The 13,552-nt window shown below is 46.2% G+C and overlaps 1 protein-coding gene across 1 annotated transcript; it reads left to right on the plus strand.

Moving 5' to 3' along the window:
• The first annotated feature begins 4,625 nt into the window (after nt 1-4,625).
• On the plus strand, nt 4,626-6,744 carry LOC135378319 (uncharacterized). The gene is made up of 2 exons (XM_064611322.1): nt 4,626-5,754; nt 6,130-6,744. The coding sequence occupies exons 1-2, from the start codon at nt 5,293-5,295 to the stop codon at nt 6,742-6,744; spliced, it is 1,077 nt and encodes a 358-aa protein (XP_064467392.1). The 5' UTR covers nt 4,626-5,292.
• Nucleotides 6,745-13,552: the final 6,808 nt, after the last annotated feature.

The raw sequence follows: 13,552 nt of genomic DNA on the forward strand, positions 1-13,552 counted from the left end.
TTTCACGAAAAGCTATATACACCTGCCATGCTTCATTGCCATGCACAGCTGCCATGCCATTCATGATTGTCTGTATGTCGGCTGTGCATGTTTGCACACATATTTAATCACCTTGATGTGCATACATATATGGACCTCAATGTGATTACCTATACGCAATATGCTGGTAATTGTGAATACACAGTTACCACAGCATATTGCCACAAACCCAGCAGTTTTATTCGGCGTTACACCCTTCACACCCCAATTGCCATGAGGGTGTTAAAATACACATTAAAAGGTGTGCGCCATGAACATTTTGATTTACACCCTTTAAGGTGTAAAACGATTTAGAGTGCAGTACGCTCTCCCATCGTTACTGCATATGTATTTGTTGTTGTTCTCTTACGGATCATACTTGTCCTATCACAATCCTATTGTTGCCACGCCTGAATCATAGTGGGAAAATGCGTGTGTATTGGGGAGTGTGTGTCTGGGGGTGGCTATGGGTGTTTTCGACCGTATGGATCATGTGAAGAATAGCGGAAAATCCACCAGGGACATCAGGGGCGTCAGTATAGTTCACGGGTCACAGGGAGGTAATACGAGTTCTGGAGATTCAAAACATGGCGTACTTGTTCAGACACCTGACGCTCGCGTTCCACTCCTAGAGTGGAAAACCTCCCCACTTCATCGTCAGAATATTATTGTTGTTGTTCACGCTCGCACATAATTATAAGGCTACGCGTTTAGGAGGCGAATACAGTTCTGCAGTGAAAGATGGAAGAAAGATGGGAGTCACTGAAAAGGTTAGCCAGCTGTAGGGGTCGAACCCACATCTTCTGGATTACCGGTCCAGGGCTCTACCATCCAACCTCAGAACATCAGTTCTCTCATGTTCAACAGTGCTGCAGTGCTGGCGAATGCCGTGCTACGAAGAATTATGTCTGCGTCGAGTTGTTTCGCCCTGTACTTCTTCCGCTGGGTACGAGTTGCTAGGACGAGTCGTCTTCCGACCTTAAATACGGTATGCCGTCTGATTTCGGCGCGCGTTAAAGAATCCTCAAGTGGGCAGAATTAATCCGCAGAGCGTCGCTCATGATCATTGTTGTCTCGCGACGCCACGAATTCTCATCACTTGTTCCGCTCGAAACGGGTTAATGCGGCCATTAGTACCCTGAACCCTACTTCTCGTAAGTACCCTGCACGCGCTGGGCCACAGACGCTTTCTTTCCGTAAACACCATTTTCTGCTCTCCCTAATCACGCTTTCTTTACAAGTTACTATATTTTCACTGTAGTCCCGAACCTTGGTGCTATTTCAGTCATTTGTGTGCACAAGGTCGGATAAACGGAGAGAGCGACATACATTCTCTGTGTGTTCAAAAGAGGTTCTGTGTATATCAGCATCAGGCTGGTTTCACACTAACGTTTTTCTCGTCAGTGTTTTTCACGGAGCCAAAACGGAGCCATTGGAACCTACCGGGCTGGATTGCCCTTAGGTTCTATTTTTTATGCAAACGGACGACAAAAGCTTTAGTGTGAAACGGACCTAATGTATAGGAAAAGTTGATAATTCAGAACCCTTGCTTTTGATAAAGAACAAGTTCTTTGTCACTCTTTGCATGTTTAAGAGGAAAGCATCACAACAGTAGGTTGAGAGGTATGAGCCATTTCCAGAGCCCACTGCCCAACTGACGCCAGGGTCATCGCAGGATCAGACAGCCCAGTCTTGCTGTCAACCAATCGACAGTCAATCTGGATTTGCTAAGAACATGATCGCTTCTTTATAACTATAGCTCTAGATGGGCTTGCTCTTCCAGAAACTCACAGCAGGTCGCTTCTCATTAAGGGTGCAAATGTTTTCTTAACAATAATGTATAATAATGCACAATTGAAATACGGAATGTAATTGGTCTGAGGATGAAACACAGAAACAGACGAATACAACACAAGCTTCAAGGTGCCTAACAACATGAACAGTTGAAATATGGCAATATGGTAAGTCGTCGGAAAGCAGATGTCAGCGTATAGCGTAGTGGTTATAGCACACTTGATCGGTAATCGAGAGATGCCCGCCGGGCTTTGTCGACGGCTGCAATAGTATTTCAACTGTTCATGTGCCCCCTTCAGCCTCAGAACAGTTACTTTCCGTCATCTATAATAATGCAGTTGGGAGTCAACGGCGATCTGCTCCAAAAAGGGAAGCGCTCGACGTTTTTTATCTTCTTTGACGGTAACTCTGCTATCTAGGCAGCTTCAACGCAGCAACTGAGTTGTGGCCATGTGTATGTGGGTCAAACCGGGCGGTGTCTAAATGTCACATTTAGGGAGCATGCCCTGGCCACTAGGAATAGCACTCCATCTGGGCACCTGGCGACACACACGAGTACATGTGGATGCACGGCTTTATTTGAAGAGACACGTACAGACGCGTTCTGTCGCGATCAGACTGCAGGGGAGATCCGGGAAGCATTTCTTATCGCGGAATTTGGCACAGATAGTTGCGTCAGCACCTCCTCCATTCTGCTGACAACTCCGAAGATACAGTATCACCGTCGTCGTCCCCCACGAAACAACTCAACGCTAACAACCAGAATTCTTATACCCCACTCCCCTTTCCTGTTTACGCCTAATGCTTTTAAGCGGTTGTGTTAAAATACTTAAATTCCTTAAGTTGTGAGTAGCGGTGTGTGTGTGTTTCCTGTTTTTGTGCCTGCTTGACCTAAACATGAGCTTCAACAAAACGCAGTGGTAAGAACGGGATATGAAATGTCTGGAGAGCGTCTTCCAGCATTTTGTTACCGAGCCACACTGCTTAGTTTGCGCTGCCCAAAATGCGCTATGCGGCTATGAGTGCGCTCATAGAACTGACGAAAGTGCCCGTATTTCGGAAGACATCTGGTCATGCTACTTATTTGCCGCAGCATACTTTATACAGGAGCAACGAGATAATTGAGACGTAACATCGCGTCGTCGGTGAGGGCGAAGAAAGTATATCCAACGTGATTAGAGCCAGTGGTTTATCCAGAATCCCAAGCATGGAGGGGTGTTGGAAAAAATGGGGGGAGGCATTATTAAAATTACGTCATTACAGCTTAACATATCATTACCGACATGTGTCTAAAGCTGAAATCGCAAGGGCACTCCCTGTAGGGGGGGGGGGGGTACACAGGTGAAAATGTTAGGCGAAAAGTTTGGTGAAAAAGTTTCCCTTTGGATATTTTTTCCTGAAATCTCCCAAATGTTCTGTGACACCTCCTAACTTTTTGATTTCAGGAAAAAAGGTCCAAAGGGAAAAAAGATCCATAGGGAAAGAAGATCCACTAGTGGATCTTCTTTCTCGTTTGGATCTTCTTTCCCTATGGATGTTTCTTCCGTATGGATCTTCTTTCCTGTTTGGATCTTTATTCCCTCCGTCACGTGACCACGTTGGAACTTCTTGGTGTTGTACAGTTGCAGTTCGTATTGCGACATGGCTCCTTGCGTACATTTACGAGCTCTTCAAGCCCTAATCACATTCTTAGCAGCAACAGGGCTCCTGCGTGAACTCTGAATATTCATCATCATTCACCATCCTCTTCCCCTCAAACAATTGGATAGGGTGCCGCCTGAGCACGAAACATCTCACTACATCATCATTACTTAAGCATTCGTTGCTGTTGTCGTTGCTTATTTCACGAATTCTTCACAGTCAATGTTATTACAAGTAGAATAAGGAAATAATAATAATAAGTAATAATATCCTTAATATTGTAAACTGCAAGAAATCTGTCGCTAATACCGCCAACAAGCCATCTGCTGGTTCCCTGTCCGAATGACAATGCGTCAGGTCAGTCGAAGCGATTCCAATCACCAGGAGCACGTGACACCACGACCTTTTTTGTGTGTGCGTGTGTAAAAACGTGTTCTTCCATTTTTTTTTACACACTACAAAAGGCAAAGAAATGAGGCATAACTTTAGCTTTAGAGCTGGTCAGTTGTTGGCTATAGCGCAACATATCGATGGTCGTGGACCACATGTAAGAGTTCACATTTTTGTTTACCTATATCTCAAGTCAACACAGGGGCAGTGTTAAAACGACATTTTTGCACTTGAAACGCGTATTTAGTGGGTGAAAAAAGCAAAAGAATAATGGAAGGCACAACCTCATTTTATGGATAATATACATCGTGAGCTGACGTTATTTCAACGCAGTAATGCTCACTTGAGGCATCATCAGTAGAGCCTTCACGCAACTCACTCCCGTCAAGTCATGTAGGTTGGGCGCAATTTGCAATACATTTTAAATATTTCATTATTTAAAAACGGTAGAAAATCCGATTTCGTCTTTATCATGCTTTGTAGGTGTTTTTGCAACTCTTGTTTATGCACGTGTATTAGGCAAGGTAGAAATCTCCGTGGCCGATAAGACCTCTCAACAGTTGGAAGCTTCGTGCTATTGTCCACAGTATCCCCCGTGTCGGGCGTAGTCAGACAAAAGGCGTCTGTATTTGCGAAACAAAGAACGTCGTTCAAAGGCTGCAAAGCCAAAAAGGGTGTGGGGAACTGTGACCTGGAACGGCACGCGGTCACTTAGTACGGGTAGATTCATGAACCCACAGTTGATTCTGGAAATGCCCAACTCATCGGCCTTGGGAGCGACATCATCAGAAGAATCTTCAGTGAGTCATCCCAGTCCTACATGTCAACGGTCCCCATCACGTGACCACAAAGACAAAGGACCTTCGAGGATAAAGTTTGCTGTCCATCGCGAAGAACCTGTGACTGCTTGCGTTGCCTTCTTACCCACAGCCAGCGACCGATGGCCACTTTTGGGATACCGACTTTTGTGCCGTCCCACCACCGGTCAAGTAAGCCAGTATTACAGTACAAGAGTAGACGCTGGGAAAACGCGGTTTGGAATTCTCCTACAAGGACACCAATCGTAAGGACCCCTCGGTAGTGTATTACCGATATGTGCAGTGCTACAAGTTGAGCCGCAGTAACGCAAGTTCCGGCCTGAAGCGCACGGTTGCCCACCTGACTTTAAGAAATGGCGTCATTGTTACGGATCCGGACAATCCTTCCACGCCACACTGCTGCACGCCAGGATCTGGAGAGTGTTCAACTGCCAGGGTACTGACCAAGAGATACCTGTACGAGAAGAGGACAGAGGTCAGGACCACGAAGAAGAGGCCGCGAGAAGCGTTCAACGATGCAGTAAGTGCCGTCGAGAGCAGATTTTCCGAATACCCAGCAGACGTGCAGCAACAACTAAAGGGAGAGCTGAACACCGGCTATGGCTTTGTTGCGAAGAGAAGAAGCCTGTCGATGAACCGTCAGTTTGGCGTGCTGAAGGGAAATAGCGTGGACGCCATACTGCCTCAACTGAAAGTCAGTCACGATGGAGAGCCCTTCCTCCGTTTTGAAGAACGGACCGAGGGAAGGAGGATGCTGATCTTCTTCGCGGACAAAGACCTTGAAGGACTACAGGCGGCTGAATATGTGCTCGGAGATGGAAATTTCAAATTTAATCCGCCTGAGTTCCACAATCCAGGCCAGTTCTATACGCTGCACGTAGTGGTCAAAGCCCATCCATTTCTGTACGCTCTCATGCAGCGCATGGACAGGGCTGCCTACGAGACACTCTTCACAGTGTTAAGGGACGGTCTGATAAGAAAGTTTGGCCACGTACACACCCTTTCAACAAGCGTCACGTGGCTTTTCGATTTTGAAATGGCTGCTATCCTGGCCGTAAAAACAGTCTCCAGCGGCACACAAGGCGCGCCGAAGGTAAGTCCTCATGAATTTTATATGCGTGTGTCTTCAAGCTGTCAGTACACATAGTTATTGAAGGCGACCGCGTACGCTACCTAAAGTAAGCGCCAATAATGGGTTCAGGGCCAAATGTAGAGCTTGACAGTAACTGTGCAAATTTACAGCCGGTGTAATGCGACGCTTGAACATTCTATTCCTCAGTTTTTCGCGTTCGTTGGACTACTTCTAGATGCCTTCAGCTCGTCCAAACAATATATGCGTCCGAATGAACATGATATTTACTTTGCTGTCAATTTTCTCTGGTGTGGTATTCCTGGGGTTATGCATCAAGCTTCGGAACTCTTGCTATTAGTGAAACTCTGCTCTTCACCGACTGTTTTTGCTGTCCAGGTTCATGGATGCGCCTTTCACTACGCGAAGGCTCTCAACACAAAGCGGGACGAGCTGGGTTTAAAGAAGTTGTGCGCCGAACATTCTGGTGTCGCCTTGTGGATGACCAGAGTGAGGCACCTTCCCTTTGTGCCAGACGAATTTCGGCTGCAGTTTGCAGAAGACCTCCTAGCAGCGCATCCTGACTTGCCGCCACTTGAAGCAGCGAGACTGCAACGATTCTCCCGATACTTCGCAAGGTTCTGGATCCAAAATGCTGTCATCAAAGACATATGTGGTCAATTCAAAAATACCGGGCCCCGAACCACGAACATGGCAGAAGGCTGGCACAACGGCCTACTGAGCCGTATCGACAGGCGGCACCCCAGTTTGGCAGAGCTGTTGCAGTGGCTCCAAACCTCGCAGCATGCCACTCAGAATCGCATGCTTGCTCTAAGGCTTGATCCCCTCGCCGTAGGAAGGCCACAATGCCCAAGCGTGCTTCGGAGGAACAGGCTGTTGCTTTCCGAGATGGACAGATTTGAAACGTATGTAGCGGGGCACGTCCCCACGTTTGCTGATGTTGCGAACTACTTGGACTCAATTATTGAGACCGGCGTACTCCTTGCAAGTTAGGGATATTTTGAAATGACGTTGTGATCTGTTGGAATGCAATGACACCTTCCTGCAAATAAAAACGTGAGACTGCTCAATTCGTCCCCGAATGGTGATGATTCACAACGAAGCATATTCTGCTCTTGGGGTGAGGAAGATGGGGACTACTGCAAAACACTTACTTGCGTGGCTCCAAATTCCTGCGCATCTGACAGAAGGCCATACGGCCAGGCATTTTTGGCATATAGTTTGCAGGAGCATAGGGGGGGGGGGGGGATCGGGTTATATAGGTCCTCAATAACCCGGGTGTAATCGGGTTGAGCGAGCTGAGTCTGATTCAACCCTGTTCTGGTGGAATCTGATTGAATCAGGTGTGATTCCTCGGTTTCCTCGGCATAATACTCGTGACACGCGAGTAGACATACACACAGAACATTTACTCCATGCATTTAAGATACCGCAGTGTCTTTGTTTGGCGTGGCGGTTTGGGGTGCTGGACAGGTTGTGCGCTACACCCGTGTGGGATTCGACACACAAGTTCTGTGATAGCTGTGACTGTCGCCCTCGTCCAGCGGTCTTCGTGGAAATATCGGGCCAAACTTCATACAAATTGACAACATGATACGATGGTCCGCTTATTAACCACGCGCTTCCTCGCTTGGATTCCCTTTCCCTACTGATCCTTTTGCCGTATGGATCTTCTTTCTCGTTTGGATCTTCTTTCCCTATGGATGTTTCTTGCGTATGGATCTTCTTTCTCGTTTGGATCTTTTTCCCCTTTGGATCTTTTTCCCTCTGTCACGTGACCCCGTTGGATCTTTCTTCCACAAGCGCATTTGGAGGGGGGAGGGTGTTATAGGGAGTATAGGTATAGGGGGTATAGGGAGGTATAGGGGGTCGGGATAAATCACTGATTAGAGCACTGCTGAAGCGCGCGCGATTAGAAAGTTGTCGTCCTCCTGTGTAGAGTCGCTGAGCAATGTGTGTTTCCGATGGCTGTTGCGCATCAGTGGTTGATGCATTTTGTACCTGCCAAGTATTCGTAACTGTTGCGCATTTACGGTGGTCTAAATGTCCTACCAAATATGGGCCTTTCTCGTGGATGACCCAGATGAACGCGACTACAACAGCTGCTCCGTATCAGCTTCAAGTGTGTCAATATTTCTCAGCTATGCTATCATGCGAGCTTCGTAGTGGACCATTCCCTTGTGACGCTTCTGATCTACCTAAACGCAATGTCTGGCTTCCCTCGATAATAATTGATTAGATCGGGTCTGATCAGGAGTGGTTCGGTAAGTCCAGTACGAAAGTCAGGTTCGGTCGGTGTACGAACCCGCCTCATGGTCGATTTCTCCCTCACAAAATAACGATTTCATTATCCACACGAATAATACAAAGCGATATTTAACGCCTATGTCATACACTGTGTGTGCTGACGTTACTGCAGTTATTATGCGAGCGCGTTGCACAATTGTACTCTTTAGATGGGATAAATATATGAGTTCTCATATTACTTAGAACAGTGATGCGCATTGCCGTGAGCCCAGGAGGAACGAAATCAGTACCGCAGCCACATTGGATATATGCGTGGAAATCAGGTCACTCGTCTGGATTAGTCGTTCCAATGTATGCAGTTCGGCCAACATCTTCATAGTTTTCTAACCGAAGCAGCATGCATAAAAGGTAAAAAGGGTAATTGGAGTAGATTTACACGTACGGCGTGTCAGCCTATTTGTGTGGCGACATGCTGCACGTGCCGCAGGATAGGACTGCGGATTATTTCGACCACCTGGGGTTCTTTTGACGTGCGCCGGAAATCTCCGACGCACGGTGCAGCATGCATGCGGTACATTAAACGACACGCAGCCTGCTCCCATGAAGAGCGCGGAAGAAGCCTATACCAGTTGACGCTAGTGTGAAGCAGGAAGTTGCTACTGCCTGAGCAAGTTTCTATTGTCTGCATAACGTCTCCGTTCCGCGCCTTAGCGATTGCTCCTTAGTTTATTACCATTGACTTTTCTGTATGCAGTATCACGCTCTCAATCCATACATTCTTTTGCAGCACGTCAGCGGCGGCAATTGCTTTACTACTCTTATCAGCAGTATGCAAGATGAGGTTCTGCATTCTGTCGTCTTAGACACGCGACTTACTCAGTCGCATCAAGATTGATATAAGTAAACAGAAACATGAAGACGAACAGAAGTGCACAGACTACGCGATTACAAAATGACGAGCAGGTAGGTGCGGAGCGCAACATGCATTATGCATCATTCCTTATGTGCGCTACTTATACAGAAAGATCTGAAGTGTCTGGAGAAAGCTTTGAATCCTTGAAACCGAGATTGCATTCAGCGACGCATTTTGCTTAGATGTATGTCTTGATTTAGGTGGTTCGGGCCACAACGAGACTAATGCTAAAAAAATAAAAAATACAAAATAAGAAAGTAAAAGTGAAAGAAACGAACGGGCTGAGAACGGTGAGAAAAGTATCGAGAACAGAGAGCAATTCCTGTCGTGATATTCAAAAAATAGTAACTTAAATGTGTAATTCAAAAAACAGTAACAGATGCGCCAGCGGCATGGCCGAGCGGGTTAAGGCGTCCCGCTCGTTCGTGGCAGCGAAGGTCGTGCTGAGGACTGGGAGGTGGTGGGTTCGAATCCTACCACCCGCAGTCTGAGGTTTTCCTGAGTCTGAGGTCTACCTGGCTGTCTGAGGTTTTCCCTGGGTTTTCCAAATACTTTCCAGACGGATGTCAGCACAGTTCACCCTGAAGTCGGCCCCAGGACGCATACTATACCACACTCCTTCCTGCTGTCATCTCTCCACCTGTCGACATCTGTACGCCGCTCATAGCCACAATTGCTTCGCAGCGCTACCACGGAATAAAAAAAAGTAACAGATGCAATAGATCAACGGGTAGTTACAGCAAGGTGCTCTAGAGAGTGTTATATACCAGGCGTTCCACACGAATTGCTCTGGTGGGACATCGCCTTGAGGCTCTTTAATATTCGGACTGTGGAAATCTCCAACTACCAAGAATGTTTCGCACAAATGCTGTGCGAATATTCGGATTTTTCGAACACAGAAGCGAATAATTGCATATTCGATTCGAATTCCGAATCGAACATGGCATTGTATTCGAATTTCGATTCGAAGCGATGTCTCTTCCAAGCCACCTATATTCGAATAGTTCCGAAGCTCGAATGATCAATACGCTGTGCGGACACCATCAAAATGTCGCCGTGTGAGGCTTCTCCGACATTTGATGGCGGGCATATTGTAAGATTTCGAAGACTTGGAAAGAACTCAATAATTTGCAGACTGCTTTTTTTGTAACTAACCAGGTGGTGTTGCAACCATACGGGTTTTCAACGGACTCAAAGAAAGGATTTAAATGAAATATAAAAAAGCCACTTTGTTCGCTAATTTGTTCCCGCAAGCTATACGTCTCTTACAGTGGTACCGGCCTCGGCTGGTTCAGTCGATAGCGTGTCCCAAGGTTACGGGTTGGAACCCGGCGGCCGAAGACGCCAGCATGTGGTGGCAGGGTACAAGCTGCTCATACACGCTGTATTCTGCGAGGGACGTTAAATACAGTGTGCCGCGTGCTGAGGTTTCGGTGCAACCCTCAGGTGGGCAAAGTTTATTCGACCACTGTGGCGTCGCTCATGATCACAGTTATCTCGCGACGTAAAGCCTCGGAGTGGTGAGACGAGTCAGGAACGTGGCTTCAACTCGTTTGCTTTCCTTATACCTTCGCTCATTCTGGTGTAAGACGTTCAAACTTCTGTACATCGCACTGAATTCTGAGAAGGTGGACAACTGACGGGCCATTTCTTACAGGTTAAAAGGTGCTCCTGACCAGACTCAGCTCTAATAACGTAATAACCTTATAGGCCAAAATAGCCCTAAACGGCTCTCTTAGGTATGATTGTACAGTATAAAAGAAGTATTAACCTTTTGAGTAATACGTGCTGTGACGCATTTCTCTCACAAAATAGCTGACAGACCCACTCGGTACATGGTCAAACGCTTTCCGTCCGTCGCTAAAGTATCCCTTCCAGGAAGGATGACACAAGATCGTTTTGCTAAGTTCTGTTCGCTGATGTTAATAGATGACCCGTGGTATCGCGCAATCTGTTGACATTTAATGAATATGCACGAACTAACCAAGCTCAGCAATTGGCGGAGAATTAAGCCGAAGGCACACGCTATCTCAGCTACGCCGCGCTGAGTTCGAAGACCTTCCCGTCCACCGATTCGTATCTATGAGTCCATGAGGTCGAACCACATGGTGAGATCTGTCCATCTCTAATCCACCCACCAGGTAAACCCTAATGAGGTGTTCTAACACACAACAGCGTCGTGACCGTTGCCTCGGTAACACGCCGGTATGAGTGAAAAAAGAAATCGATGCGGAAACCGACTGCGTTTCCTTGCGCACGTTTTTTTTTCTCGCTTCCACCGTAATGGGATTAACGGTGTCCTCACGAGAAATTCCCAGCGTTAAGACACATTACTTCGGGGAAGTCTTTCAATTCCCGAAATAATTTGTGCTCGTATAGGACCAAGTTGTGTAGAAGTAGTAAGGCGAAACATTTTCGAAATCAAGAATAAGAAGCCAATGAACCTTTACCGTTTTTAATCCTAATCCTGATTCATATAGTCGCCAATTTTCGTCCCAATTGATCTGAACTTCACTTGCTATTTATGACCTTTCACGGCTTATTTCCTTGCATTCCAACCGTCTCTTGCCATTTTCCATGCTATTGATTAGATTTTAATGGAATTGTTTCTCTGTTTTTGTTAAGTTGCTTTTAATGCTTGCTCTCAGGTCTTCTTGGGCGTTGTTGGATCCCGTTCGATTTCGTCAAATATTGACGTCTAACGCAATGTCTTATTCCTTGGGTTTCTATTAGTTTTTACGCTTTCTTTGAGGTTTTGTTGGGCTTCTGAAATCTTTCGTGTTTTTTTATTTTATTGTTAAGGTATTGAATATTGCTGGCTTCATCTGGATGCCGTTGAATTTCGAATCGAGTTCGATGGATTGTGATGCATTGCAGCTTAGCGCGTAATTTCTAAGTCGAGGCAATCTAATTACCATGATTGGAGACGCGTAACTGGGAAATGTTGTGTTTGCTACCACTAGTATCAAGTTACTGCCAAGACATTTCTTCGCTGATCCTCGACATCAAACAGCGATCCAGCACCTAATAAAGTAGTTGCCATGAGACGATAATGAATCTTTGAAGGAAGCTTTATTTTTTTAATTTTTTTTCGGCTGCCCTTCTGGTTGAGTTCTCCATTGTTCTGACGGCGTACAGTGCACTCTCGGCCTGTTCTGGCCAGATGTCATTGTGAACGCCATCATACAGGGCGGTTTGGTTGGCGGCCAAGTTGTTTTCTGACGCCTTTTCAACCTCAATTGGTTTAATTTCATAATGGTATGTTTTGCAATAAAGCACGTAGGTGTGCAAATGTGGCCTCGTACTGCTGGCCACTCCTAACGATGCGCTAAAAAGACTCACTTATAGCCGATGCGGTGCACTCAGACATCGGAGGAATAAGCTGCCATGTTGAGTAAAGCACCGTATAATTTACACCAGCAAAACACGTTCATGTATGCTGTCGGGGAAATGTTGACAAGCTCCAAAACGGAATACAGACTGAGACGTGTGACCAGGACAGGATGATGATTTTGCTACGAGCGACCACTTGAGGGTGATCACAAAAACGGCGGCTGCAATGTATCCTTGTGACTAACGCTAAAAATATCCAATCAAAACTGGAGGCCAGAATTAAAATGGGATCCGTATTCAAGTAAATACAACCAGTATAACAAATAGTAATAACAATAGTATAACAATAGTAACAAATAATAAATACAAAAAGTAAACATGTTCCAATCCAAAATCTCTATTTGTCTTCCAGACTGAGATCATGTGGGAACGCGCATGGTGAGCCTGAAACTTGTTTTCTCCTTACTCGGAGCCCAACAAATGAGCATTTCAGAAACAGGGAAAGAAGAATGGCTAAAGAATGCGATGACAGTTAATCTCCTTGCATAGCATATATTTTGCATGGCAATAGGCCGTTCTGACAGCAAGACTAAACAGTGTGATAGGGAGCATTATGCATCCAGCCCAGGTGTGCAGTGTTCAAGGTCGAAGTACGTATATAGCGCTCTCCGGCATTCGAGACATGATACAATCCACCGAATTTTGCCGGTCAGTGGAGCACTTTTGTCTCTGGATCAGTCGAAGGCATCTGACAGGGTAGCGCAGTCTTATCTGTTGCCTTCTTAGCGCGTATGGACTTCCGGCAGAGTTTTCCCAATGGATCAAAACGGAATACATCCACCAAACCAATACTCTGTTGTTCGACAATACCATTGGTGGTACCTTCCATGTAGAGCGCGGTGTTAGACAAGGCTGTCCACTATCACCACTGCTATTTGCTATCAGCTTCGATCCGTTTCTTCGCAGTATCGTCTCATGTAGCAGAGTGAATGGGTTACCGCTCCCTGGTTCTGGCACTTGGAAGGTGGCTGCTTATGCTGACGACATCACAAGTTTCTTCCTCGACCCACACTCGCTCATGCACATCTTGGACCTGTTTGATCAGTACGCTTTGTATTCTGGGGCGAGCTTGAATAAAGACAAGAGCAAAGTTGCCGTTGTTGGGAAGTTTTAGCCTCAATCAACTGAGTTTTGCCGTGTGCCCGACACTTCGCATTTTAGGTGTTCTCTTTACAGCTAAGGGATTGTCACGGTCAAACTGAACACAATCCATCTTGGAAATACAGAAAGTGATAGCCAGAGCGAACA

Source organism: Ornithodoros turicata, chromosome 1, assembly GCF_037126465.1.
Source record: "Ornithodoros turicata isolate Travis chromosome 1, ASM3712646v1, whole genome shotgun sequence".
Classification (NCBI taxonomy): Eukaryota; Metazoa; Arthropoda; class Arachnida; order Ixodida; family Argasidae; genus Ornithodoros; species Ornithodoros turicata.

Excerpts from the sequence above, each read along its gene's own strand:
- LOC135378319 (XM_064611322.1), top strand. The coding sequence starts at position 5,293 with ATGAACCGTCAGTTTGGCGTGCTGAAGGGAAATAGCGTGGACGCCATA. Across the intron at positions 5,755-6,129 it reads GCACACAAGGCGCGCCGAAG|GTTCATGGATGCGCCTTTCA; the intron begins GTAAGTCCTCAT and ends TTTGCTGTCCAG.